This window comes from Nesoenas mayeri (assembly GCF_963082525.1).
Source record: "Nesoenas mayeri genome assembly, chromosome: 5".
Classification (NCBI taxonomy): domain Eukaryota; kingdom Metazoa; phylum Chordata; class Aves; order Columbiformes; family Columbidae; genus Nesoenas; species Nesoenas mayeri.
This window is the reverse complement of record NC_137548.1, coordinates 10,832,120-10,859,743: the sequence shown is the minus strand read 5'-3', so window position 1 is coordinate 10,859,743 and position 27,624 is coordinate 10,832,120. Positions and strand designations below refer to the sequence as shown.

Here is a 27,624-nt window from a genome sequence, read left to right as displayed (position 1 = left end):
AGCAGGAAAACGCTGACACTGGGATCTTTTCTGTGGCAGCTTGAGGTTTCTTCCAGCATTGGTCAAATCCTGCAGAGCCACTGATGTCTCAGTAGTGACATGTTTGTGCCAGAGGGAAGCCAAGTCAGCCTTGGTACAGTGTCGCTGTGACAGAAGGTTACATATGAATTTTCCTGGGGAATATATTTAGAAACTTGACCAAAAGTGTTTTAAAAAGGACAGTTAATATTTTCTATGGATATTAAGTTCCATTTTGTATGTGTTTTGGTGTTAATCACTGTGCGATGACTGTTGTATTACATAGAATGCAGGTAAAGAAGCTTTTTTGTCGGACAGTGCGGTTTCAGGAGAACTCTGGGTTTTAGTGCTTTATGAAACTGCCTTAATGAACTGTCTGGATTTTGGGGGTTTGTTTTAATGTGGGAATAAGTCATTTTGTATTCCTTGACACTTAAAGACAATTTGGTGGGTTGGAGCAGGTTCAGATGTGGTACAGGGACAAAAGAACTTCTGCCAGTTTCTGCTTCACTGCTGTGTGACTGTTAGAAACCCTTCCCAAGGAAGGAAGCTATAACTGTGTGGTCAGTCATTTAATTTGTAACCTTTATTTTACAGCAAATATTTCCCCTGTAAAAAGAACACTAGATTTCTTTCCTGCTGCTGTGTTTATTTCTTACAGTTTTTATTATTTGTATGCAAATAAGTAAATTTTACCATAGGATGTGATGAAACCCATTTAAAACAGAAAGCATTTCCATTTTTTATTTCAGTATAGTGAGCATTTTTTTTTTTTTTTTAGCCAAATTGTCTAATGGTAGCTTGCAAAAATTGTAGCTTACCGAAGTCTTGAGGTGGTTTTCCCCATCTACACCTGCCTCCACAACTGTTCAGTCACTCTTCTGTTTTTCCTGGTCAAACTGACAGCAGGAGGCTGAGCAGAAACTCACGGTAGCACTGTAAGTTGTTGGGTTTTGTTTGTTTTGTTGTGTATTTCCCAGTGCTAACAGAGATCAACTCCTGCAAAGAGACTGCAGAATGTTGTATCACATGGAAAAGTCATCATGGTACTTACCAGACTCATTTTAAATGCCAAGTGGTAGAAATAAAGTGGTCTTTGTATTGAAGTATGGGTTATTTTGTACTGTGGATCCAATAGGCTTTAAGGGAAACAAGATGTGTGTACATGAATATGATATATTTTTTTCAGTATTGTCCAAAAGTTATTTGGAACGGGTAGATTTGGCAGTTGTAATGCAAACTATACAAAAATGCTATTTTTTATTATTGAGATAAAAGCACGTAGAATTATATAATTATGTACATCCTTGACACTAACAGTAGCTTATAAGCAGTAAAACAGTAATAGCATAAACAGAGAATATCTCTTCAACCTGTTATGAAGTATTAATTCTGTGAATATTCATAAGTATGTGATTCATATTTGGTGGCACTTAGGTTTCCAAATCCTGTGATCATATTCTCCTGCTGGTCTTTCCCTTTCTCTATTGAAATAACTTACCCTTGGTTGTTTTTATGCCTAGATACTTCAGTGTCTCAGTGTGAATCAAGTGATTGGACTTCTGTGTCAATGACTAACCATGAAGGTGTGAATATGCCCATAGCCAAACACAGGGAAGAGGTAATTTTGTTGTACTTTCATTATGGAGTAAAGCTGAAAATCATGTTTCATTTTGATGGGTTTGGTTTTGTTTGTGGTGGTGGTTTTTTTGTTGGTTTATGTGTGGTTTTTTGTTTGTGTTTTTTGTGTGTTGGTGGCGTTGTTGTTTTATTTTCCAGAAGGAAACCTCTGTTTCTGTTTTAAGCATTGTAGAAAACTTTTGTTCATTGTACAAAACCATTGTATAAAAATTCTTAGAGGAAGAAGCATTGCTGTTATACTTGCTGTTTATAGGTATTCACATAAAATACATAGGTGAGTGTGTGGCCATGTTCTTTTCTGTGACCTTCTAATGTGTTTTGGGAGTCCAGTTATCTATAGATGCCTAGCCAATGATAGAAAAAAAATCAAATCTTGGTAAAACATTGTGCTATGTGGCCTGAAAGCTATTGATATTTCAGATATTTTTTTGAAATCTGTTTTGAGTTGTTTTGTAGACTTATGAGTTTTCTTGAAAAATTGTTTCAGATAGTGTCTCTGATAGAAAACAATTCAGTTGTGATTGTACAAGGAGCAACTGGCAGTGGTAAGAGTACACAGATTCCACAATATATTTTGGATTATTGCATTCAGCGATCTATCTACTGCAACATTGCTGTTACCCAGCCTCGGAAAATTGGTGCCAGCAGCATTGCCAGGTGGATTAGCAAGGAACGATCATGGACACTCGGTGAACTTGTAGGATACCAGGTATAAGAAAATCGGATTGTATTTAAAAACACATTAAAAATACTGTATCTTCTTTCTCAATTACTTTTAAGCATATCTATTATACTGAAGATATGTTAGACAATCTGCTTTTAAAGTGGAATTCCATATTTCTAGCCATCTCCTGTTAAACATACATAATAAAATGTTTAAGCTTTTAACATTAAACAACTATAAATGCTAGGGAGATTCCAACAGAAATACTTAATTGTCTGCATTCTGATAATTGGACTCATATCATTAATCATTGAAATTGTTGCAGGATAAGTGTGTTCTGTCACTTTTCCTCTAAAATCTTTAATTAACGTACTTGATTCGTTTGGCTTTACATTTACCGGTCTGCTATGTCCAAACTTCTATGCATTTATGGTCAGATTGTTTTGTGAATGTCCTGGCCTTTTTTTCTTAACACCTGCAAAACTTGGAACTAATTATTCCTCATAATTTTACCTCCTGCTTTAATTTTGTCAAACTCAGCTTGAAACTCAGGTCTATCCCTCCATTTTTAAAGTGGATGCTACTTTCATCTTTTGGCACAGCTAACGGTGCTTTAATCAGCTCTTTGCCAGTAACCACAGTGAACTGCTATGATTATCCTTTCGCTGGTGGTTTGACCATAGCCATCTCTGGACCAGTTTCTCTGTGTCCTGAGACTGGTGGGTTCACACTGGTGTTGGCAGGAAGGTTATGGAGAGTTGTCTTCCACTGGAGTCCTTTGCTGGGAGGAATGCATGTTGGTTCTTCTTCCTTTCTATTCTTTTTCTTGTTGTTTCTTCCTTTCTTTCTTCCACTTAAGGTCATATTGATATGTTTGTTAACATGCATTTACATATTTCTTTTTCTTCATTAATCTGCAGCTCCAGGTTACATCCAAATGTACTGCATATGGGGCCATTTATATATGTTAGGTGCTTTCTCATTGTTACCCATAAAAAACAATTTTGTCCAGGTTTGAGGGGGGGCAGTATTTTTAACTGACCATTATGGAGTTGTTCATCACGTGGGTTCTCCAGTGCCAAGTTCCTGCCTCATCTGTTATCCCATGTCTGTTTTCTTCTGCTTCGCATCCTGTGTCTCCACTTCCCAAGGTCTCTGCTACTGCACCAGGCCTGTTTACATTGCAGTAAATTGCTATCACAGACCACAAAAAGCAAAGGTAGAGGCAGATCAAGAAAAGCTCAGAGAGAGCAGACTTGACATCCCGTAGTCCTGAGGCCTTGCAACCTCCCTACAAAGCTTATAGCTTGTTACTATAATAGTAATAGTGATACCACATTACAGGGCTACACAGATGCATCAGCTTCATTTTTGCATCAAAAGAATCTTTATTGTCATCCCTACTGAATGCTGTCCTTTGTCTAAATATCAAATATTAGGAGTTTCTTTTGATATGTGTTTAACAAACGGTGTAATAGGAAAATGTTGTTCTGCACATGCGTGCCCCCCCCTCCCCCCCTTGATTTTAGACTACTCTGAAGTGTAAGTTTTCCACAGGAAGATTGGAAGATGAATTAAAACTACTCTTTATGCTCAATCACTTACTAAAGAAATTTCAGTTCTGAGAGGTCAACATTCTAGATAACTACATGGGAATTATGATCTGACATCTCAGTTCTTAACTAAGTTACTATTAATAACTTCCACTTATTGCCTTGTAGAATTACTGTGGATTATGTATGTTGTTTTTTTCAGAAGTAGTTTCCAAACTAAGTGGTTTATATGGCTTGATACTTAGTCATGAAACTGCTAAATTGATTCATTAGGGTAATGAGTCGTAAAGATGTTAAACAGTGATGTGCTTCCAAACCCTCTTCAGGACAGTGTATGTGGATGTGTGGTGCTTGTTTTATAAGTACCTGTGTGAACTGTGCAGAAATAGAAGTTGAACAGTTACAGAATGTCCTGAGTTGGAAGGGACCCACAAGGATCATCAAGTCCAACTCCTGTCCCTGCATGTGACAGCTTGTCTGCTCTAGGCTCTTATAAATGTGGAAGGTGAAAAGATGGTCATGGCTCTGCCTGCCTGCCTAGGTAGGCAGCACTTGAGATAGCTAAAGTTACAGAAGTATTTTAGAGATGAAAATCCATTGTTGAATATAGGATTGTAGAGCTTTCAGGGATAAGTTGCTGGGTCTTTATGATATCTTGCACCTCTTTACTTTTCTCCTGTCCAATAAGCAAATTATGCCTTGGCAAAATCTTCCTTCTGAGTGGAAAGATCCACTTATGTACCTTTAGAAGCCTTTGAAGAGTTCTCAGGCTAGACTCCCCAGCAAGAAGTTTTGATCCTTTATTGTACAAACTTCTGGGTTTGGTTTTTTTTTTTATTTCTCCCAAAGAAAACGTTTGCTTCCTGAGTTAACTGATTCTGGGCTTTAAAAACACATTTGTACCGTCTTTTACAAGTTTGAGTGAATAATTCTCATGGGTTTGTACTGTATTTCATTTTGGAGTTCTTTCAGATGCATCATTCCTGTAAATACATTAACTGTCCACATCTGTATTTTCCTCATTGTATTAGGTAAGTTTAGAGAACATTTCCACAAAGGAGACAAGGTTGCTGTACATGACAACTGGAGTTCTTCTTGAGAAAGTCGTTTGTGCCAAAAGCCTAACTAAATTCACACACATTTTCATTGATGAAGTAAGTTGGTGGAAATAAATTTAAATTTCATATTAATAGAACCTTCTTTTTTGTCTTTCTTACCATGCTAGAGAAAGAAAAATGCAGACATCTACTTGTAAAGATGCTTTGTGTAAGTTGCCTCAGCTAACACTTCTTTAAATAGCCTTGTCTTGTTCCTTTGAGCAATGAAGTTTAGAACTGAGTAGGGAGATGGGGATGTTTGACAGTGCTTGGCCTTTGTTGTGAACACCTTGAAATGGTTCTGAAGATCCACTACCTGGATTCCAAGATCATTTCTGGGTAGGCCTATGAGGAGGCACCTGGTTTTTACTCTTTTGGATGTTACTGCCCTTAGAGTCTTTACTCCTCAGGGATATCCTGAAAAATAAAATAACCCCCTGAAAATTCTCTGTCTTCTAAATGGATTTACAGTCCATTTGTGTGGATTCATCATTACTGCTGTCACTTAACTAAAAAACTAAAGAAAATATACTAGTAAGATTTGTGATTTGTATATTTTTGTGGGTTTATGCTCATTTTCTGAGATAAACAGTATTTGACCGTTAAATATAGTCAGATGTGAAATTGTGCTTTTGCAAACTGACTGTAAATCACATGTAAAGTGTAAGACTAAATTGTGGGATGTAGTGGCACAGAAGAGGACTTTTTTAAACGCTAGTTTTAATTCTTATTCCATAAGAGTATTGTAACTGAGAGTGACTTTGATTCTTGGGTATATGAGGGGAAGGGAGACAGTACTTGTTATACCCTTACACCATTACTGTAGTAATGAAGGCTGGCATCACTGCGTCGCACATTGAAAAAATGGAAAATATTAAGCAAATAGTTGCACTTCTGTAGTAAGAAACTTTAGGACTTCATTCAGACAGGCAAAAATAACCCAAAATCTCCCTTTGTCGATCAGATGTTCTCCATTCTTATTGCAGGTCTCAGACCTGTTAGAGTACTGCAGCCATTTAGGAACATACCAAAGCAATCCTAAGTCTGAAAATTGTGACTTGTCACAGCAAAGTCTTGCTGTCAGCCTGAAAACTGCCCTAGCTACATCTTTTTTGTATTGGGGGAGTATTGAATATAAGTATGTCTTTATATTATGTTAGAATATGCTCATTATAGGGGTTGAATGTTTACCTTTGAATGTTAAGCTCTGTAAAAAGCTGTTGCACTTAATGTAGTTAAATTAATAATTTAAAAATGGTTTATGATAATCATCACTAATGTTGAGAAGCAGTATTTAGTGAACTGCAAGGACCAACCAGAAAAGTCAGATGCTAGGATATGTAAAGAATTGGGTGGAAAATAGTGTTTTGGGAAGCAATTGTGTATTTTGATCATAGCTAGAAGCCATTGGAAACACAGGGAGTCAATTCCATTTGCTTAGCTCTTAGACAAGCTGACTTAGTCCCTGCCTGGATCATTTATGATCTTACCAGTACAGTTGACTTACCCATCTGCAGGATCACCTCAGCTGTTACTGTGAGCTCTAGTAGAACTAGTGTCTAGAGCTAACAATTGGTTTTCTACTCATTCTACAATTTTGATGACTTTATAGTGGCATATGATTTTCACAAGGTGTGCTGTAGTCATTTGAAAAGCTGTCTTGGGATTTTTAAATGTGATTAATATGCACAGTCTTAGAAGGTGCATTTTCTTCTATGAAACTATTATTATTCCGAGTTAGGAAAATAGAGCATGAAATTGAGTATCAAAGGAAGATATTGTCAAAAAGAAGAGCATGAATTAATGAAAAATAATTGTGGATAATGTCTTCCAGGTGCATGAACGTACAGAAGAAATGGATTTCTTGCTCTTGGTGATCCGTAAACTGTTGCGTACAAATTCACAATCTGTAAAGGTAGGTTCAAATATATCCTGATACTTTTTCTTGCAAGAATAAATTTTTACACGTGTTTGATGTACGAATGGCATGTTTTAAAGAACCTACTTCAAAATGTGTCATTATTTTTTGCTAAAATATTATTTACTTTATTGCTTTTCATAAGAAGCAAGCTAAAGGGCATTCTTCTCCTGGCTGCTATAATGTGTTCTGAGAGACTGGGCTTTTTTTTCCTCATGTTAGAATGCATTAGTTTCTAAAGTCTGCTTAAGGCTGAAAAATGCAAGATGGATATTTGGCTGGAATTACGTATTGAGGGCAGTACTTATCCTTGGTTAAATATGTATGGTAGCATTAACTCTTGGAAATACTGAGCTTTTTAAATGGGACAACGTATTTGGAAAAACAGCAAAAGCCAGAAATGCTGTATTGTAATTTCTAAGCAGAACTGGTAGTAAAACATGACTGAGATTTTTGTCTATGTGTTAGATAATTGTGCTTTGTACTAAAGCAGAGCTGTGGAGATTTAGCAATATTTAGTCTTTCTGGTCTCAAACTAATGGAATCTTGAATTGCAGGAAATGAAATAGAGGTGACAGGGTAACTAGGTGTATTCCTGTGCAGCTGTTTGGGAGTGTGGAAATTTTGTGAGACTGTACATATCCCTTAAGTGCTTCAGTTAATTTTTCAGTTAATGCAAACTTTTCTGAACAAAACAGACGTAACCTGAGTCCGTGTTGGTTGTTTTTGTTGCTATTCAAAGGGAATCTGTTTTCTTCTGTACAAACCACCACATTGATTCAAATTCACATAATTTGGTCTTTAGGTATTTGAAGCATGCTCTCACCTGCTGGAAGTGCCCTTCCAGTTGGCATAGGGTATGTCTGTGCATTTCATGTCTTTTGCTTTTTATCCCTTTTCTTGCCAATAAGAAAACTCACTTGTCTTTAAATTCATACACAGTAGTGTGAAGCTGTTCAGCCTTTCCTAGCACTTGGCTCTGCCTGCTGAGAATAGCAAATATTTTGATCATACTCCATTTGTGAAAAGTTTGCCCTTCGTGCTGATTATCTGGTTGTTGTCAATGGCAGGAATCCCTGCAGGTCCTATCCTGTTTTCTGTTAGGAAACATTTTTATTTTATAGGTTCCTGAAATATTTTTTTTATTATGATTCTGACTAAATCTCTCAAAACTGTCACTGGAAAACTTTCTCTCCTTTATATCACTCTGCAGATGTTTCTTCAGATGACAAATTCATATTGTATAAATCTGACAATCTTATGTTGGGGGGGGGTGTCCAATTGGATATTTTTGTGGTGGGGAGGGGTGAACTCTTGATCTCAATTCCTGGATTTTAGCAGAGTAGAATAGGTAATCCAGTTTGAATTTATACATTAAGTCCAGTGTCTCTTACTTCATCCCTTTTCAGCCCCTTTTGAAGAACTGTGGCAAATTCATTTAGAGAATGCGAGATTGTCCTCCAAGGCCCCCTGGATTCATGAAACAAAAGGGTGCAAGGAGGCCTGTTTGGGAAGGGGGAAGTATTTATAATTCAGGGTGATATGAAATAGACATGAGGTGTTTGTCTCCTAATCTGGACATTACAGACCACAGAAGCTGTAGGTGATTCAACATTGCCTCAACTAAGAGGACAGCAAGAGTGATTCTGACATGTGGAGGACAAGGCCTGCTTGTTGTGGTTCACTTACAGACTATACAGAGTTTTCTGGCAGATGGCTGGTGCAGATTATTGTTTTTAGATCACAGAGCAGACATTTGATTGACTGACTGTTCTAAGGCTGTTGTTTGTAGAGATTCTAGCAAATTGCTATTCAGGGACAACTGAAGTGAGAAGTTGTTCTTATTGTGCATATTTTTGGTATGATACGGTGGGGCTTTAGACATATCGATGCTGCACGAGTGGTTTTGGAGTGCTTGATCTTAAGAGCTGCCTGCTTTGATTACCTTCCATTCCAGTGTGTTCCTCTGCCACGCTGGGGATACATGCCCATTGAATTTCTACTTTGGGAGTAAATCAAACTCTTGGTTTACTATACCATCCTTCAGGCACTTTGTTAGGAACTTGTCCTTTTCCTTCTAGTTTGGAAGGACTCCATGCAGGTTACCAAGTACAAATTAAAAATAGTCTAAAATAAGATGTAATTTAATATTCCTTGCCTGTAACCACAGTTAGGGTAACTTTGATTGGATTTTGTTTCAATAGCCCTCAGGCAAGGTTACATTTAGCCTATTTTCCTAGCGCAGGGGAGCCATAATCTACTGAGCTATGAGGCAGTTTGTGCTGTAGTGGGACGGGTTTCATATCATATTTGTGGAATTATATCCTTTCAAATTTCTCCTCCTTCCCAGATCTTATTGAATGACTTGTTGATTTAGCATGCCCTCTGCATGTATTCCTCGTGCTTTTGCGTATGCTTTGGAGCTGAGCACAGTGGTACAATGCCCGCTTCATTATCTTGCCTGCTTGTCAATTCATAAGGTGGATGCTCCAGTATTTTATTCTTTTTTGTTTGTTTTTGGAGTAGGGGAGAGGAGTGGGTTTAGGGTGCTTTATTTCATTCTGGTTTTGAATTCATGTGACGTGTCAGGAGAGCAAAAGAGGACTGGCTGTGTCCCAGTGTACAAGTACTGCTTAGAGTGGCTTAGGAGTCCTGAAGATAAAGCAGCTGAACACTACACATCTCATTATAACTTCCCAGCTCTTTGTCCTTTTCACGGTGAAGCTCTCTAGTCTATTCCAGCTACCTGTGCTGAGCAGTGGCAGCGCATTCCAGCATTCCAAATAGAGGGATTAGAGGGTAAATAGCCATAGCCACTACTTTACTTCGTTCTTCTCCCTTCCACCATTTTGCACATATGCTATCTAACTGGGGAGAAGACAACAAAGCTGTAAATTTTGAATTTCATATTAATTGAAAAATAAGGTCACCACATAGAAAACATGATTTTTTTTTTTGTTTGTTTGTTCATTCTTTGGTTTGGTGAATGCAGGTTAGGATTCTTGGTAGAGTCAGCAAACAAAGCAAGGAGCTTAATGTGGTCCTTGAGAGGTTTAGGTTACATAAGTTAATTGAAACTGAGAGAAAATTTGACACATTTCAAAATCATAGTACCATTTTTAAGGCTGGTTATAATTACAGCTACTGCTCTTACAGGAGTAAGCCCATCTTTTGAAGGAGTTAAAGGCACTGATAGCTAATCTAACTAGTATAACTGGAGTTGAAAATATTAGCGTATATGTTTTTTCTTTTCAGGACCAGGTAGAGCTCATAAGCTTGAAGAAGAGTACTATATGGTTTTAGGTTGAACTTTGACCACATGAAAAAGTTTTTCACATTGTCTATGCTAGCTGTTTGGCCGGATCTGTTCCACAGGTGCTTACCTTTCTCCAGTGCTACCTAGGGAATCTTAAGCATTTAGCTTTGATTGTCTTAAAGGCGGATATGTAGTATGTACTAGGATATGTACTTGTAGTAACTGAATTAGACCATTTCAACATAAACAATAAGTGGAAATTCCAGTGCAACATGGCATTTTGTGTTAAAATTAATGTTTTATATCTGCTGTGCTATTTTAAACAGATAATACTGATGTCTGCTTCCATCAACTGTGAAGAATTTGCAGACTACTTTGCACTTCCGGTTCATGACGGTCTGAATCCAGCCTGTGTGTTTAAGGTGGAAGGCAGACCTTATGAAATTGAAGAATATTATCTTGATGATTTAAAGTACTGTGTGCATTTCCAGGTATTGTAAATATAACTATTTCTTCAGGCATACTAAGAAAGAAATTGGAATAGTCAATTGAAAGCTGTAAAATAAAATTAAAAATAACCAGTTTTATTTTACAGCTCTAGGTAAGAATTAACGTGTTTCAAAAAGATGGACCGAGTTTGAAATCCTTATGTCTTTGAAATTTAGTCTGTCTTTTTGTAACACCCTGTATGATGATAAAACAGGAGTGTCCTTACCAGCAGCCTCGTTTTACTTTCATGTAACAGAAATGGAATGAAAGGGGTTGGGAATTTTAGGGAGTATGAGCCATTTGTTTGGTAGTTTCCATCCAAGAACAATGGGTAAGTCTGAGCAGAAAGTTACATATGATGGCTTACAGACCTCTGTGAATACAGCTGTCAAATTTGGGGAATATTTCCTTGGTTGGTTCATGTTGCTTATGTAAAAAAGGCAAAAAGAACTAGGAAATGAACAGGAAGTCATCAGAAAAGAAGCACAATTAGAAGTTTGATGTTACCAAGTTGGCTTCTCTATCAGCTGTAACTAACATGGTTTGGGGTTTTGTGTTTGTTTTTTTTTGTGTGTGTGTTTTTTTGTTTTTGTTGTTTTTTGTTTGTTTGAGGGGGTTGTTGTTGTTGTTGGTTTGGGTTTTGTTTTTTTCAGTAGTCCCAGAGCTGTTCTGCAGTAGTTTTGAACACATTTCTGTTGTAGCTGCATAGGCTGCTGTGGCAAATACGTAATTTTGAGTGGTGAAAATATGTTGGAATAATAGATTTTCACCAAATCCCTGGAGGCCACTTAACAGCCCGTATGGCTACAGTGGAGAATTGCTGCTCCCATGCCTAAGGAGGGTGGTAATGTCGAAGATTGAGTTACTGTGTCAATCTGTAGTTTATAAAGTGTGCGGTATATTTGTTTGTAGAGCTCCCCACATGCTGTTGTACAGCATGTATCTGCACAGATGACAGATAATGAAGGAATAGATGTAAGTTTGAATTAATCTGGTATCTGTGGCTTTATAAGAGGAGTTTGGTTTACAGTTACAAAACAGCTGCGTAGGAATTTACTTGAGTGTCTGAACTCTTTCAGTATTATGGTCTTAGGCAAGATAAACAGGTTAAAGCAAAGTAGAATAAATGCATTCAGGTTTTAGTAGTGACAACCACTCTAAAAATAACTGGGGCATGTGAGTAATAACTGATCAATTTTGATAATTTAGAACACTGTTATAATGTTAATACAATGAAGAAAAGAGGATGCACTTAAAAAGTAGCAGTATGTGAACATAATGTTATTTCTTTGGTTTCATCACTCAATTCTGAAGAAATTAAACGAGAGAAATAAAACAAACATGTTGTTTATGGGAAGCCCAGAGGAAGATAATTGCTCACGCTGCACACAGTGCAAGCATTGGTTATGTCTGAACACAGGCAAGCTAAAATAAAAGGCTGAAAACTATTAAAGTTTTAATGCAGCCAAAACAATAAACTAAATGCACGTAGCACTTGGCTCGTCAGTTTTTATACATAAGTATGGCAGCTCAGAAAGAAAATATGGAGGAGATTATGTAATATATGACTTTTGTGAAAGATTTTGATGGTAGATGACAACAAAAAGATAACCGAGAAATTCAGTAAGGAGTCTAGTTCAGTCAAGTTGTGTTTGTCAGAGCTGCGCTTTGAGCTGAATGTCAGCAGCCACACCTTTCACCTTAAAGATCACGAACAAAAGGAACTGCTTTCAGTGCTTATGCCCTTTTTATTTTCTGTGTATATGAGCATTTAGCTTTTTTTTTAAGTTTTCATCATTTTCTTTATGTTGTGTTGTCCTAGCAATAGCCATTTGATTGTTTAGTAGAAGAATGATTGTCCAAGAACTTATTTGTACCTTTGGGCAACAACAGGAGCACATAAGTGCTCTTGATTTTTCTTCTTCAAATGTATGAAAAAAGAAGAAATTGAATTAGAAAGCCCTAATGTTTGGTTTCGCATCTTGGTTCTTACAGTGCTATGCAAGGAGATTTTCTCTGAATAGTAGCTGTATTTTAAAAAGACTTCAAAACATGGAAGGTCTAAGAAGATTTATGTAACAACCTAGTAAAAATGAAAGCAGAGCCTGAGTGTTAAGGCAGTTAATGAGTTAACGCTGCCATATGGAAGCAGGGGCACGTCTTTCATCATACTAAAATCAAAATCAGTTAGATAGCTGCCCGAGGTACAGGCTTCAGGCTTTGGTTCTTTATCTTTTATTTTTGCTTATATAAGCCTATAAAATTCACGTAAAAGAATACAGAAGTTAAAAGTCTTTGCTTTTTAGATAAACAGAATTGTTCTGAGGTTCATTTCGATTTTAAAATTATTAACTATAAAATCAGATGACATAAATCATAATTCATTCTTTAAAGCATCTTGATTGGAATCAGTTTAGTCCTTTGTAACTGGCTCATTTGCTGTGAGTTATGAAACTTGGGCCCTTCTCCAAAAATGTTGAAATAATTGAATGTTACTGTATAAATATACAATTATTTTACAAATCCTGCAGAGCTCTTGGCTAGGCCATGTCACTCATTTCCGTAGGTGATAATGTTTTAAAACTATGCTTGAAAAGAAAAATTTTCTTTGAATAGTTCTGATGTGGATAATTGGGGTATTCACTGATATCAGTTGTGATTTGGAAGATGAATAGAAATACCTGTCACTGCTTTTTCCTTCTATATGCCTGTATGCAGTAAACCCTTTGCTGTAGCTAGATAGACATGTAGCTGAATCAAAAATAAAGCTTTCCACTTGAATTGCTTCATTTGTTGGAAAAAAAAAAAATAAGAAGGAAGGGAGAAACACTCTTCAGTGCAGCATTGACTTACCCTTGCCCAGATATTGGGTAATTTATAGGTGCTACTGCTTAATTTTTGAGTATTGGTTTATAAAAAATAGTTTATTTTTCTTTTAGTATAATGGACATTGTAAGCACGTTGTTCTGGATATTTAATTGGATCATTAGTTAATTCTGTGAGCAGATTTTTAAAATGTACGCTATTAGGAAGTCTAGATGTTTGTCTTTGGCAGTAGATCTGTGAAATCCCATGTCTCTACTTCTTGCCTAAGACAAAAAAAGAGAGTCTTGTTTTTGGATTGCAAGTGTAAAACCTCCTTCAAATCCCTGGAACCGAAGTGGGAGTCCAGATGAAAGGTACTGAGCTGCTGTCAAAAGGTATTCTGATTATGTTGTATTATTTCAGTTTGCTCTGACTGGGCTTTTGGAATTGCTGTTTGTCACATCACTACTTTTTATTAGGAGTGATGTGGCAGCCTTGTAATGTTAAAGAATACTGAAGGTACAATTGCTAAAAGAATTGAAAAGACAAATTTGACAATTACTTAAGCAAGGAGAATGTAAAAACCAAAAATCTTATGTTCAGGCAGCCCAGAAAAGGTAAATTCCTTAGCTTATCACATACACTGTGAGGGAAACAAAAAAACAAAAGTAATACTTAACACACAATGCTCCAGCAGTTTGGGTGTTTCTTATGGACTAATTAGGCTTCATTGGAAAAGCATTACTGTAGTGGGTGTAAAATGCAGTTGAGCTCTGGGATTGACAGTGTTGTACACCTGGGAAGTCTTTCTGGCTGGTTGATTCAAGGGGTCAGAGGAGTGGAAAAAGTGTACTGTCAAGTTCTTACTGATGGCTTTTTTTAATCCTCCAATCTATCATCTACCAGGACAAAGTGGAGTTGTTTTCTCAGGTTTTTCAGAAAGGAGTCTTTCTGCAGATACCTAGGTGACCTAGGGTTGACATGATGTTAAAAATTGGCTGTTCTGGAAAGGGTTGGAAAGCCGAGGACTGAGTATGGGTGCCCTGGTGACAGAAGATACAGAGAAGGCAGAATTACTGAATGCCTTCTTTGTCTACTCTGCTGGAGGCTGTCCTGGGGAGCCCCGTACCCCTGAGACCCCAGATGAAGCCAGGTCAATGGAGGAGTTTGCTTTAGTTGATGAGGACTGGGTTAGGGAGCAGTTAAGTAGTCTGGACATCCATAAATCCATGGGTCCAGACGAGATGCACCCGCGGGTGCTGAGGGAGCTGGCTGAAGTCATTGCTGGACCGCTCTCCATCATCTTTGTCAAGTCTTGGGAAACGGGAGAGGTGTCCGAGGATTGGAGGAAAGCAAATGTCACTCCAGTCTTCAAAAAGGGCAAGAAGGAGGATCCGGGTAATTATAGACTGGTCAGCCTCACCTCTGTCCCTGGGAAAGTAATGGAACGGCTTGTCCTTAGTGTCATCTCGAGACATATCAAGGATAAGAGGATGATTAGGGGCAGTCAGCATGGCTTTACTAAGGGTAAGTCATGCTTGACCAACCTCATAGCCTCTTATGAGAATGTAACAAGGTGGATGGATGATGGCAGAGCAGTGGATGTGGTCTACCTTGACTTCAGTAAAGCGTTTGACACAGTCTCCCACAGCATCCTCACAGATTGAATTGAAGAGGTGTGGTCTGGACAATAGAGTAGTGAGGTGGGTTGCAAACTGGCTTAAGGAGAGAAGCCAGAGAGTGGTAGTCAATGGTGCGGAGTCTAGTTGGAGGCCAGTATCTAGTGGAGTGCCTCAGCGGTCAGTACTGTGGCCAGTATTATTCAATATATTCATTAATGATTTAGACGAGGGAATAGTGTGTACTATCAGCAAGTTTGCTGATGACACTAAGCTGGGAGGAGTGGCTGACACGCCAGAAGGCTGTGCTGCCATCCAGCGAGACCTGGACAGGCTGGAGAGTTGGGCGGGGAATAACCTAATGAAATTTAACAAGGAAAAGTGTAGAGTCCTGCGTCTGGGCAGGAACAACCCCAGGTTCCAGTATAAGTTGGGGAATGACCTATTAGAGAGCAGTGTAGGGGAAAGGGACCTGGGGGTCCTGGTGGACAACAGGATGACCATGAGCCAGCACTGTGCCCTTGTGGCCAGAAAGGCCAATGGCATCCTGGGGTGTATTACAAGGCGGGTGGTTAGTAGATCGAGAGAGGTCCTCCTTCCCCTCTACTCTGCCCTGGTGAGACCACTTCTGGAATATTGTGTCCAGTTTTGGGCCCCTCAGTTCCAGAAGGACAGGAAACTGCTGGAGAGGGTACAGTGTAGGGCAACAAAGATGATTAAGGGAGTGGAGCATCTCCCTTATGAAGAAAGACTGAGGGAGATGGGTCTCTGTAGTTCGGAGAAGAGGAGGCTAAGGGGGGACCTTATTAATGTCTGTAAGTATATAAAAGGTGAGTGCCATGAGGATGAAGCCAGGCTCTTCTCAGTGGCAAACAATGATAGGACAAGGGGTAATGGGATCAAGCTGGAACACAAGAGGTTCCACTTAAATTTGAGAATAACCTTCTCAGTGAGGGTGATGGAGAACTGGAACAGGCTGCCCAGGGAGGCTGTGGAGTCTCCTTCCCTGGAGACATTCAAAACCTGCCTGGACATGTTCCTGTGTAGCCTCATCTAGGCGTTCCTGCTCTGGCAGGGGGATTGGACTAGATGATCTTCTGAGGTCCCTTCCAATTCCAAACATACTGTGATACTGTGAGGATGCAGTAGGAAAAGTGGCTCCAAATCTCTGTTGCCAAATTAACATTGGCAGTGGTGCTTTTGTGATTCCATTGTAAGCTGCTTCAGAAAGGGAAACTGATAGCAGAATAACTTCGTTTTAATAGTTTCTTCAGACAGTTCAGTTTTCGGTGGTTTCTCTTTAACACCTCTCTTAGGTCAAATGTGCACAGTTGCAGGCAAAGGATTTTAGATCATGTTAGAACAGTCTTGGTACTGAACCTTGATGTGGCTATGCAGTTCCAGCGCTGGAGCTGGGAAAGGAGCGAGCGAGTGGACTCTTCTGCTTCCTGCTACCTTTTCTGCCAAGAACACCTTGGAAGACTGTGAGAGATTAGAGCCAAGATTGAGGGGTTTGAGTGTTTCATTTTAGCTTAAATTGCTTTTCCTTCCCACGTCATTATTTATTCTTTGATAGGTTTATAGGTAGCAGTGATACCTAATCTAACAAAGCGAAATGGAAGCCAGAAAGAGGTAAGTCTTTGCTATTATTATACAAAACAGTCTCTTCATTCTTCTGGTCATCGAAGTGGTCATAATTTGCATCTGTTCAAGTTCTGACTGATCCCCTTAAAACCTGGTAAGAATTGCAGATGCGTTGTCATTTCCCATTGGTCTCCCAGCATGACAAACCAAGCACCTGTAGGCTTCAAGAGTTCTTTTACTTTGAGTGTGCTGGCTGAAAACTTTGACTAGACTTGAAATTGAGGGGCAGGTTTGTACAGTGTCACTAACACATTGCACTCTCAGAATAACCTTTCCTGATTCATCCTGGAATCCTGTTTGCCTTTCAGCAACATTCCATTGGAACATAGCTATTTTCTCATTACCGAAGTAGCTGTTCCAGTGGTTCATTATTTTCAACCAGTACACCATCTACTTGTGTCTAAAGTTTGTAAACTGGGACGCGTAGGTTTACATTGTCTTATTGGATTTTTATCTCACTTGAGACAACTGAAGGATGCATTAGATGAATTAGACTATTATCACTACACATATGCATTCCAACTTTATCTGTGTGTCTTTCAGTTGCTTTTTTTGTTCATTGAAAACTTCTGCAGAATGTTATTTTGGTTATATGATAACTGAATTGGAATAAATGTGTATTCTTAATTTTGTGCTCAATTAAAATCTAAACCCTGTGAAATGTGGACAACTGGTAGATAGGTTCTGCTACTTTTACAGGGAAACCTGGAGTATCTTGGTTTTGTGCGTAGAATCCTTTAAGTATTACTCTAGGCCATTCAGCTTCCATTTTGAGTTTCTTTCCAGGAATGGCTTTTTCCCTACGTTTATATATCCTTGTTAAATGTCCTTGGCTACAGTGGTAACTTATATTGTATTGGTATTTGTCTGCACGTATTTACCAATTAATACTGCCTACTGCATTTTTATTGTTATTATGCAGTTCAGTTCTTATGGAGTGTTATGGTTAAAGCACAAATGCTCCATTTTCACTGTCACTTGAATACTGGTACTGTTCCTTAAAAGACAAATGGGAAGTCCAAGCCAAAATAAAGATATATTTGAATGCTAAAATACTATTTTAGTGTATCAAGCAGTAGGTGAATGAAACTGATAGGCTAGGAGAAATACTTGGTTGAGCATAAATGTAAAAATGGAGGTTTGTTAGTGAGAAAATATATGATTTCTTAAAGCATACACACACAACCTGCAGAGAAAGAATGAAGAGGCTGATTGCTTGAACCTGTTGTTTTTCTTGGGAAAAGCTTGGTTGACTTGAAGTGTTAGATTTCAATGTAAAAGTAAATAAAATATTTCACTTGAGGGTGGAGGGAGGGAAGAGGAAAGAACTTCAAAGGCATAACATGAGGGGGAGAAGCACAGTTTGACTGTAGGATTTCTAATCATGTGAAGTGTGTAGAAGGCAGATTACACTGTAATACAGTTCTATAAAAGTGAGAGATAGGAGGGGTGAGCGAGCAGCTGTGTGGTGCTTACTTGCTGGCTGGGGTTAAACTGTGAAAGTCCAGTAAAGAGTTTCTTCTAGAATGATGAGAAACCCTGAGAATGAAGGGTGAGCAATGATCAAAAGCCATTTTTCCTACAAGGAGAAAATGTGTAATACTATAGACCATTCCCAGAATATTTCTAGTTCACTGTGCATTTTCTTTTTAAAACTGAAATGTGATTAAGTTCTTGTCTTTGGTCTGAAGACTTGGTGCTTTGTGCTCTTAAATATTAAAGCTTTGAGTTTATGTCAGAATACTAGAAAATTGTGTAGATATGACTCATCACAGTTATATTGTGTATAACAGAACCATAGTTCTTTAGCAGGGTTGACCTAAAACTCAAGATCCATTAAATGGAGAGACAATTTAAATGAGAAGGAGGTACATGAGTTATTTGGCAATTAGGTAGATACCTGCATTATAGCACCTGAGAGAAGGATTGTGCTGCCTTATACAAACGCCTCACCTTGTCATCCTGTTCCTGTGGGTTGTGGTTTGTCTCCCCTGCTTAATGCTTCTGGATCAGGAGCGTGTCCTGCAAATGTCAGGGGATGGAGTGTGGGCTGGGGTATATCTAAAGTAGGTAAATATCAGAAGTGTTTCTTTAGCATTGGAATGGTAAGGATGCTTGAAGGGAAATGTCTATTCAGAAGGTAATGAATGCTCCAGATTAAGTTACTTCTTTGTACAGCTTCTGTGCTGGGTCAGTTATAATTGAAAAGCACTTGACAAATCAATACATATACATGATCTACAGTCTTTTAGACTGTTACACTGTGTTAACCTCAATACTTTCTTCTCCACACAGCTTCCTTCTCAAAGAAGTGAGGAGCCATGGATAGCAAGAGAAATGTATGACGTAGCAGTGTCTTTGATTCAGTCATTTGATGAGTTGGAGATGAAGAACAATAGGTAAGATACAGTTCAAGGTCTGGAATCGGTGGGTTTTGGGGGCACTGATTAAGGCACACTGATTAAGCCACAGCAGCAGCCCATGCATTATAGTTATTAGTGGTGACTTAATTTTCTTTGCATCTCTGCTTATATTTTATATATTCGTGTGATTTCTACTTAGGCTAGTCATGCTAAGACTGCTTCTACATTTTACTGAATGCCTGGTGTTCTTGAAATACACTTCATGCCCTGGAGTGTAAGTGACCACTGAAGCCAACCATATCAAATGGAAACTAGATACAGTGCTGCAGACCAGAGCTAAACATTGTTTATATGAAGAATAAAACCAGAAGTACTGTTTTGTACTAAACTAAAGCATATGTTAAGCCATGAAAAAAGAATATAAACTAGACATTAATTTTCACTGGCTGTTCTGTACTAATGCCTTACTGTCTTTTGAAATAAGTCAATATTAATTTGTGTTGCTCTCTGTGTTTTGCAAATCGATGTTTAGTATCTGAAAATGTAAAGCTACTTCTACAGCTTTGGTCCAACACTGAGTGCATATTTACTTTAGGAATGGCTTTTGTTCCCATGTATCCTAATAATTTATAAGTGCATGTTGAAGAAATAATTTTGTTTTGCAACCATTGTGGGGTTTTTTCAAATTTAGTGTTATATAAACTTTGATATGTTAAGAAAGCATTACCCAAGCTCACCTGAGCAGTTATCAAGTGAACCACTGAAGTAAAAGTGTTTATGGAGGTACATAAATACAACAAATGTGGCACTAACTTATTTTTAAAAATGTATAGTGACTTCTCAGCTTTTTTTTATTGATTATTTCTTTTTATCTTTTCAATTAAGCTGTTTTACTGGAGTTTAGAATAGCCAAATTAAACCACCTTTTACTAATAAGCTGCATCTTATAAGGAAATCTGAAAGTATTAACATTTCAGCTTTCAAATAGCAGAAGGCCTGTTACAAACATCCACTGTTATAAACCTTCAATTTAAAATTATACTTTCTGTTCATTATATAGTTTGAGAGTAGAGACTTCCAAGATGCATGCAAAAGAAAAATATACTACTACCAAAGATATCAGTTCTATATTATGTTAAAGTGATTTTAGTGTTTGCACAGGATTCTGCAGTGCTAAACCACCTGTTCATATTAAGATCTTTGGTAACCTAATTTTGGTTAATTTCATTGGTAAGTAAGAATGTTTCTGTTTTGACATGATTTTGAAGAAAAAACTAAACCTAATGATCTAGTTCCTATTTGTATATACTGTATTTTTCAGAAAGCATAGCTGTTAATAGTGTTTTGAATTTCATTTCTTCATGAAGTTTAAATAACACATGTTACAAAAATGCGTGATTCTGCTTGTTCTTTCAAAATAAAATACCTTGAGGTAATAAAGTAGGCAATGATTGTAAAACTAATGGCACTGCATATTCTTGTTAGGGGGGAAAAAAACTTGAATGTTACATCAGAACGTGGAACTGTGCTGGTATTTTTACCAGGTGAGTATATGTCTTAATAATTTTCTTTTCCATATTTGTCGTCTAACAAGCCTTTTCCTGGTGCTTCTTCCAAGGATTTACTGAACATGTATTTAACTGGGGTTTGTTGGTCTGTTGGGGGATTTTTCTTGCAAACATGTTTAAATGTGGCAATAATTGAAAGACCAGTAAGTCAAAAATAAAGACTTTCTGTGTTTGAGAAATTAGGTTACAGTAATAAAATAAATTCTACAGTTAATCCACAGAAATTCAGCCATTCAGTTTTTAAATTAGTTATTCAATATTGCATTAGTTCCTAGGATTCTTTTAGAGATGTTTTCTTATCTGCATATATTCTAGTCTCTTCCATGGATTTTATTTAGATTCTTGTAGTAAAAGTTAAAATTCACTTTTTTCTTTCTGTGTACATTGGTTGGTGTAGTGGGAACACTAAAAAGTACGTAGTGATCAGATAACTGGTTATATATGTTTTTGGTCTCCTTTGAACAGTAAACCTAGGTTATCTTATACTGCCTCTAAAATCTAGCTAAGGAGTTCAAGTAAGAACGACTACCAAAACAATCATGCAATAATTTTTGTGTAACTAGGCTGAAGCTTAAGTTTCCCCAGCATCACAAACCCGTTACCTGGTGCTTTCACATATTCTTTCCTAGTTTGCCATTAATAAAGTAGAGCGATGATCTCTGTTGCCTCTGGCCTCTCACACTGGTGTTTGTTTGGTGTGTTTTCAGACTTCCTCAGCCCCTCTGAGTCTTCATTTCAGGATGAGATTACTCTTTGTTACTTTCAATTCCCAAATCTTTTGTGTCTCTCACTTTGACGTGTTGATTGGTTGTGGATTTTGGTGTTATTTTGGTTTTATTTTTCCTCTGTGGTGCTATCCCTGATGGCTTAAAGCTGCAACTGATAGAATGAAGATTTTTCTTTAAATACCTGTGTAGATCGTGCTTTCTGAATGAACAGGTACTCAGGTTTGGTTTTTACTGTTGCTGTTGTTCAGTGTTTGACTTTGGCCAGCTTTATAACTGCATACTCAAGACTGATCTTGAACACAGGCTTAGCAAATACCTTTTGAAGTTTTATTCCCAAATAATCTTTATCGAGAACTGGAGAAAAGGGGAAGAGAGCCCTTAGTTTACAAGAGGGCAGCTGAGACAGAGATTTGGATAAAAATAACCTCCACATTTAGCAGTGTTTTGCGATGCCTAGATTTTTTGAGTGCTTACGATTACATAGCATTTTGTACATTCGAAATACACTCTCATTGACATTTCAAGCTTAGTAGGCATCAGGAGCCAGAAGGAGCAGTGCTGTGCTGAGCAGTACTGTTGAGTGATTTTCGCTCACTGCCTTTGTGGGACTCGGTGATGGGGCAGAATCCACTTTCACAGAGCAGCTGCAGCTGTCTCGAGTAGGGTGCCGTGTTTTCCTTTCCTGTTGTAATTGCCAGTCTTGTTCAGTGCTTAATTTTTTATTTGTTTGTATTACTGAGTCTGATTCTTTATAGATAAAAATCTGGGACAAGGGAACAGGACAGAGCTGGCAGATCTTTAAGGACATTTTCCATTGAGCACAAGAACTCTCAGCCCCAGGTGTAAGAAATCAGGAGAGGGAGGCAAGAGGCCGGCATGTCTGAGTTGAGACATGCTGGTCAAACTAAAGGGCAAGGAGGAAATGCACAGGCAGTGGAAGCAAGGACAGGTAATGTGAAAAGAGTATAGGGACACTAGTCCAGCCCGAGGTACTACATGATTGTCTTGGTTTTGTTAAAAAACAAGTTTCTCTTTTAGTGAATTTGCCTGTCAGCTAAAGCCTTCATATTAGCTGCATTTTCTTGGAGAACTAGACACATGTTTTGGTAAACATAGCAATGGAATGCAAGGTTGTTGATAAGCATGGATGGACATCTCACCAGAGGGGCAACGAAAAACAGGTGACCAAGAAACTGACCAACTGTGTATAACATTCCATTCATGTGAATGCTTCCTGTAAAAGTGGGAGATCATGAGGATCTCGTCCCTTCCTTTTTTCCTTTTTCCTTATGGCCGACATTAGGAGAGGACCTTGCGAGTTGTCCCTGCGAACTGAGGCCTAATGACAGACTGAATCCAGCTCCGGTTGGCTGCAGAGTCCAATCCAGGACTTTGGTTGCCAGCTCTGCAGTTGCTGGGACTTTCAAGATTGGTTTTGTATATTTTGTATTATTTTTCTCTATTCTTATTAGTAGCATTAGTAAAACATTTTTAATTTTTCCAGCTCTCTTCTCTCTGTCCTTCTTTCCCTCCCGATCACCTGTCCTGAGTGGGAAGGGGGGAGAGGGAGGGATAAAAGGGAGAAGGGAGGGAGGAGAGCAGGTTAACAATACATCTGCCAGGGTTTTATTGTCAGCCCACAATCAAAACCCTCGACAGTGATACAAAGTGCCATGTTAAACTGTACAGTGAATTTTTTTTAACATTTATGCATAAATATGTTCCCAGTGAGCTGCATTAAGTTTGCATAACCAGTCTTAATTCTGGCATTTTTTAGTTTCAGTGCTTTACATGGCAACCTTAATGTTTCTTGAGCATATATGTTGATGTATAATTCTTTAGACCTTTTAAAAAATGGATTGGAAAAAGACTGTGTTGACTGAATGATTATTGAGCAACACCTTCAACTACGTAACATGCTTCTGCCAGACTAGCTGAAGGGCTAAATGAAAGCAACAGTGGGTTGTCATCCTACCTCAGGAGCTTGTAAAAGATGGCGATGGTGTGATTTCTGTGCTTCACGTGGGTTGGCTGATGGCAGGAATTGCATGGCTTAAAGCTTTAAGGCAGGGGTGTCAAACTCATTTTCACCGGGAACCACATCAGCTTCGCGGTTGCCTTCAAATGGCCAAATGTAATTTTAGGGCTGTATAAACGTAGGATTAGTTACCCCTTGCAGCGCTCCAGGCTGGGCGCAGAGTGGCTGAAGAGTAGTCAGACAGAAAGGGACCTGGGAGTACTAATTGACAGGAAGCTCAACATGAGCCAACAGTGTGCCCAGGTGGCCAAGAAGGCCAACGGTATCCTGTCCTGTATCAAAAACAGTGTGGTCAGCAGGACAAGGGAAGTGATCCTTCCCCTCTACTCTGCATTGGTGAGGCCACACCTGGAGTATTGTGTTCAGTTCTGGGCCCCTCAGTTCAGGAAAGACATTGAAGTGCTGGAGCAGGTCCAGAGAAGAGCAACAAGACTGGTGAAAGGACTTGAACGCAAGACCTATGGGGAGAGGCTGAGGGAGCTGGGGTTGTTTAGTCTGGAGAAGAGGAGGCTCAGAGGTGACCTCATCACTCTCTATAGCTACCTGAAGGGAAGTTATAGCCAGGTGGGGATTGGTCTCTTCTCCCAGGCAGTCAGCAATAGGACAAGGGGGCATGGGCTTCAACTCTGCCAGGGGAAATTTAGGCTGGATATTAGGAAGAAATTCTTTACAGAGAGAGTGGTCAGGCATTGGAAGGGCTGCCCAGGGAGGTGGTGGACTCGCCGTCCCTGGAGGTTTTTAAACTCAGATTGGACATGGCACTTAGTGCCATGATCTAGTAAACAGACTAGAGTTGGACCAAGGGTTGGACTCGATGATCTCTGAGGTCTTTTCCAGCCCAGTCGATTCTGTGATTCTGTGATTTGGTAGTTACATCCGGTGAAAATGAGTTTGACACCCCTGCTTTAGATTTATTTTTTTTTTTGTTAAAGGGATTCTGCTCTTACTGTGCTAAGCTTTTATCTGTTCTACTTGTGGCAATTTCTTAATCTGTTTTGTATTTTCTATTTTACTTCTCCATGCTCCTTATTGTCCTGGTATGTTTGCCAAACAGATTTTGTTACTAATTCTTTTCTCATTCCAAGATGTGTCTCTCCTAGTGGCAGCCTTTTGTTCTGTAGGTGTTGTGGTCCACTCTTGTCCCTTCCAGAACTGGCAGCAGATACTGCCTGCTGTGTCTAGTTAGTAATTACTAGGCTGATTAATAATTCCTGTTGATATTGGTTATGTAGCATCTGCTTCTCTTGTTTTTAAACATAAATTGGAGTCAAGCCTTGGTGTCTTACTCAGATGTGTAACCAGGCAGTATGGCAAATGGGAAGCGTGAGACAGTTGAGTAGTGGGACAGTTGACTGTGTGGGATCAAGTACGTCTGTCAGGCTGTGTGCTACTGGACCATCTCATGGTGTTCTTGTGTTCTGTGTATCTTTGATTACAGGCTTCGGTTCATGAACAGACATGTGTTTTAGGAGTGGCACTGGTTTTGTGTTGCCCAGTCTGCAAGTTTTTCTCTATGGCACAGAAGTTGTTTTGATTAGACCTTCATTATTTTTTTTTGTTATTGTGCTAGTCAGTAATTTGTTATCTGGCCCATTATTTGCATTCCCAAGTACTCTTACTTCTCTTGAGCTGTGATGTAAATTAGGGTTCCTGGCTGTCCCTCATAGGTTCTAATGACATTGCTTTCCTCTGTAGTGGCCTCACACAAAGTGCATCTCTGAAACTTTTTTTTCCTCCTACTCACCTGTTCTCCCCCAACCCTGACTTTTTTATTTCCTTTACATATAGTTACCTTTCCTCATTTCCAGTTTCAGTCTTTCTAACTCAAATAGCTGACTAATCTCCGTGTTCTCCTGCACATTCTTTTCCCAGCCAACCTTGTGTAATCACTGCATGGGTTTCTGGTTGAATCTGTTTTTCCTTGCCTCAGTTTCTTGCTTTCTAGCCCTTTTTCCTTGCTTAACTTAACTCAATTGTGATTTCCAGCCCATCACATATCCATCTTTTTCTCTCATTTTTTATTTAAATTATTCTTCTCACCTTTCCTGAAGATATTTCTCTTCTTCTACTTGCATTTGTCTTCCTTCCTTCTCACCACAGTCGGCTAAAGAGGGCAGGAACATCCAGATGCTCAAACTACATTTAGCCTCACTGAAAGTTGCAGTAATCCTGTATTGCAGTTACAGAGTGATTTTGGTTTTAATATCCAACCAGGGAAGCCCAGTGGTGGACAGATTTCTGAAAACAAGGCTTTTGGAATTGCAGTCTCAGTAAGAAGTAAAATAGGCTTCTCAGAAAGGCTTATGCCTGTAGAGGCATTTAGGAAGACAGCAAAAATCCGTTAATTGTAAGATTTCCCCTGGCAGATGTGATATCTGTGCCACAGAGAACAGGCACTTGAACTGCTAAAGGGAAGACGGCTAAGGCAGAAATAGGTAGCTTTATTTCTTTTTCTTCTTGGCCCTGCAGAATATTTCGTTTGAAATACCCAAATTTGTTTGAAATATCCAAATTTATCCTAAACCAGACATTCCACATTCGGTGAGTGTTATCAGTTGTAAGGAATTGAAATGAGGCCTAATAATGGGACACTGGCAGATGGCCTGATGTTGCCACTTCAGGAAGTGTAAAATTATGCAAAATGACCCTTGGAAAATGACTCAGTGTTTCAGTAACTCATTATTACATTTACTATTTAACTCTTCTGCTGTTTTATTATATGGTTAAAAGGAGGTAATAATGAAAGTCAATTAAGAATTTAAATAGATGTGAGAGCTGGTTTTAGAATTATTAGTGATTACTAAAACGAAAACAATCTCTTGATTACTTTTTTTCCTAGGTATGAATGAAATAACCAACATGCACTCACGTCTCTCAAATATGTTTAACAAAAGGTAAGTTAGACAGCATTTGTTTCAGGTCAATTAAACTCAAACATGAATACTTCAACTGTATGAGTTCTAAGTATATAATATGATTTAGCACAGAGGTGTCATTATTTATGTTCTTGCATCAGTAAATATTTCACTAATATGTTTTCTTTAGGTGGCAAGTGTACCCACTTCACTCGCATGTGACATTAGAGGAACAAAGTAATGTCTTTTTGGCTACAGTTCCTGGCTACAGAAAAGTAAACACTATTGCATCATTTTTTACTAAGTGTGTGAAACCTTCTGCTAAAGTAATAATAGCAAATAATAATGTGTATAAATTCGTGTTAGCACTGCCAGCGCAAACTGTTGTGTGAGGGCAAAACAGTTGTGTTTTTTCAAGATGTAAACTGATTGTCTTTCTTACCAAGCTGTTGCTTTAGCTGGTGTTTAGACCTTAAAAGAAGTCCAGTAACAGGAAATTATCCTTAAATTATTGCGTGACACTGTTTTTCTCCTTCGGAATAGTTCATGCATGTCGATTCTTGCACCCAGGTGAGCGTGGTGTGCTGCTGGGGCACTGCATGGCAAAGTAGTCCCCTGCTGTGGGGGTCTCTCACCTGCTTTGTACCCCACATTTTGACTCATGTCTTGGTTTTCTTTATCACTGCTCGTAGTGTGATGTTTTGTTACGATGAAGGCATAAGGAAATATTTCTCTTCTTCCTCTATATTGTCATATACTATTCTACTTTATTATGCTTTTTCAATCTTAGGAAACACAAATACACGTTCTCTTGTGTTGTAGTGCTTTTTTATGTGCAGAGCAGAAGTACTGTGTTGCCATTACATTTATATTTCTTCATAGCAAGTTGGATTTTTCATGTAGGAACATTAATATAATATTTTTCTTACTCATTTGTTGTTTTTTTGTTTTTTTGTTTTTTTGTTTTTTTCTTGAAAACTCAGATAATTTTATCTACAAACATAGCTGAGAGCTCTGTAACAGTTCCAGATGTTAAGTATGGTAAGTCATCTGATTGTGGATACACCGTGTTTGTAGTGTTTTCCTTACTTGTGCCACCCTAAACCTCCATAACGTGTCACGGTTTTACAAAACTTTCCTGTTGGAGTTTAATTTTGACAGTTATTGGATTCTTTCACAGCAGGAACAGTTTTAAATCCAAATATGCGAACAAAGAGTAGAGCTACTGAGCTGTCGATTCTAACCTTTATTGAAGGGGAGAAAAAATTAAATGTAGTAACAAGCAGAATCAGACCTCATGTCACAAGTACCTTAAGCTTTTTATTCACATTCTAACTATATTTTAAAATAATTGCATCAGATTAAGCA

At 38.4% G+C, this 27,624-nt stretch overlaps 1 protein-coding gene across 1 annotated transcript in view; it reads left to right on the top strand.

Annotated features, from left to right (window-relative positions):
* Positions 1–27,624, top strand: part of TDRD9 (tudor domain containing 9) — a gene marked incomplete at both ends in the record, with an annotated part of 85,671 nt that overhangs the window by 25,082 nt on the left and 32,965 nt on the right. Inside the window, 10 exons of the mRNA XM_080344622.1 lie at positions 1,542–1,639; positions 2,147–2,368; positions 4,908–5,030; positions 6,808–6,888; positions 10,474–10,638; positions 19,000–19,103; positions 20,553–20,611; positions 26,241–26,295; positions 26,447–26,531; positions 27,240–27,297. Coding sequence (XP_080200748.1) covers positions 1,542–1,639; positions 2,147–2,368; positions 4,908–5,030; positions 6,808–6,888; positions 10,474–10,638; positions 19,000–19,103; positions 20,553–20,611; positions 26,241–26,295; positions 26,447–26,531; positions 27,240–27,297 — 1,050 coding nt within the window. The remainder of the gene's footprint in view (positions 1–1,541; positions 1,640–2,146; positions 2,369–4,907; positions 5,031–6,807; positions 6,889–10,473; positions 10,639–18,999; positions 19,104–20,552; positions 20,612–26,240; positions 26,296–26,446; positions 26,532–27,239; positions 27,298–27,624) is intronic.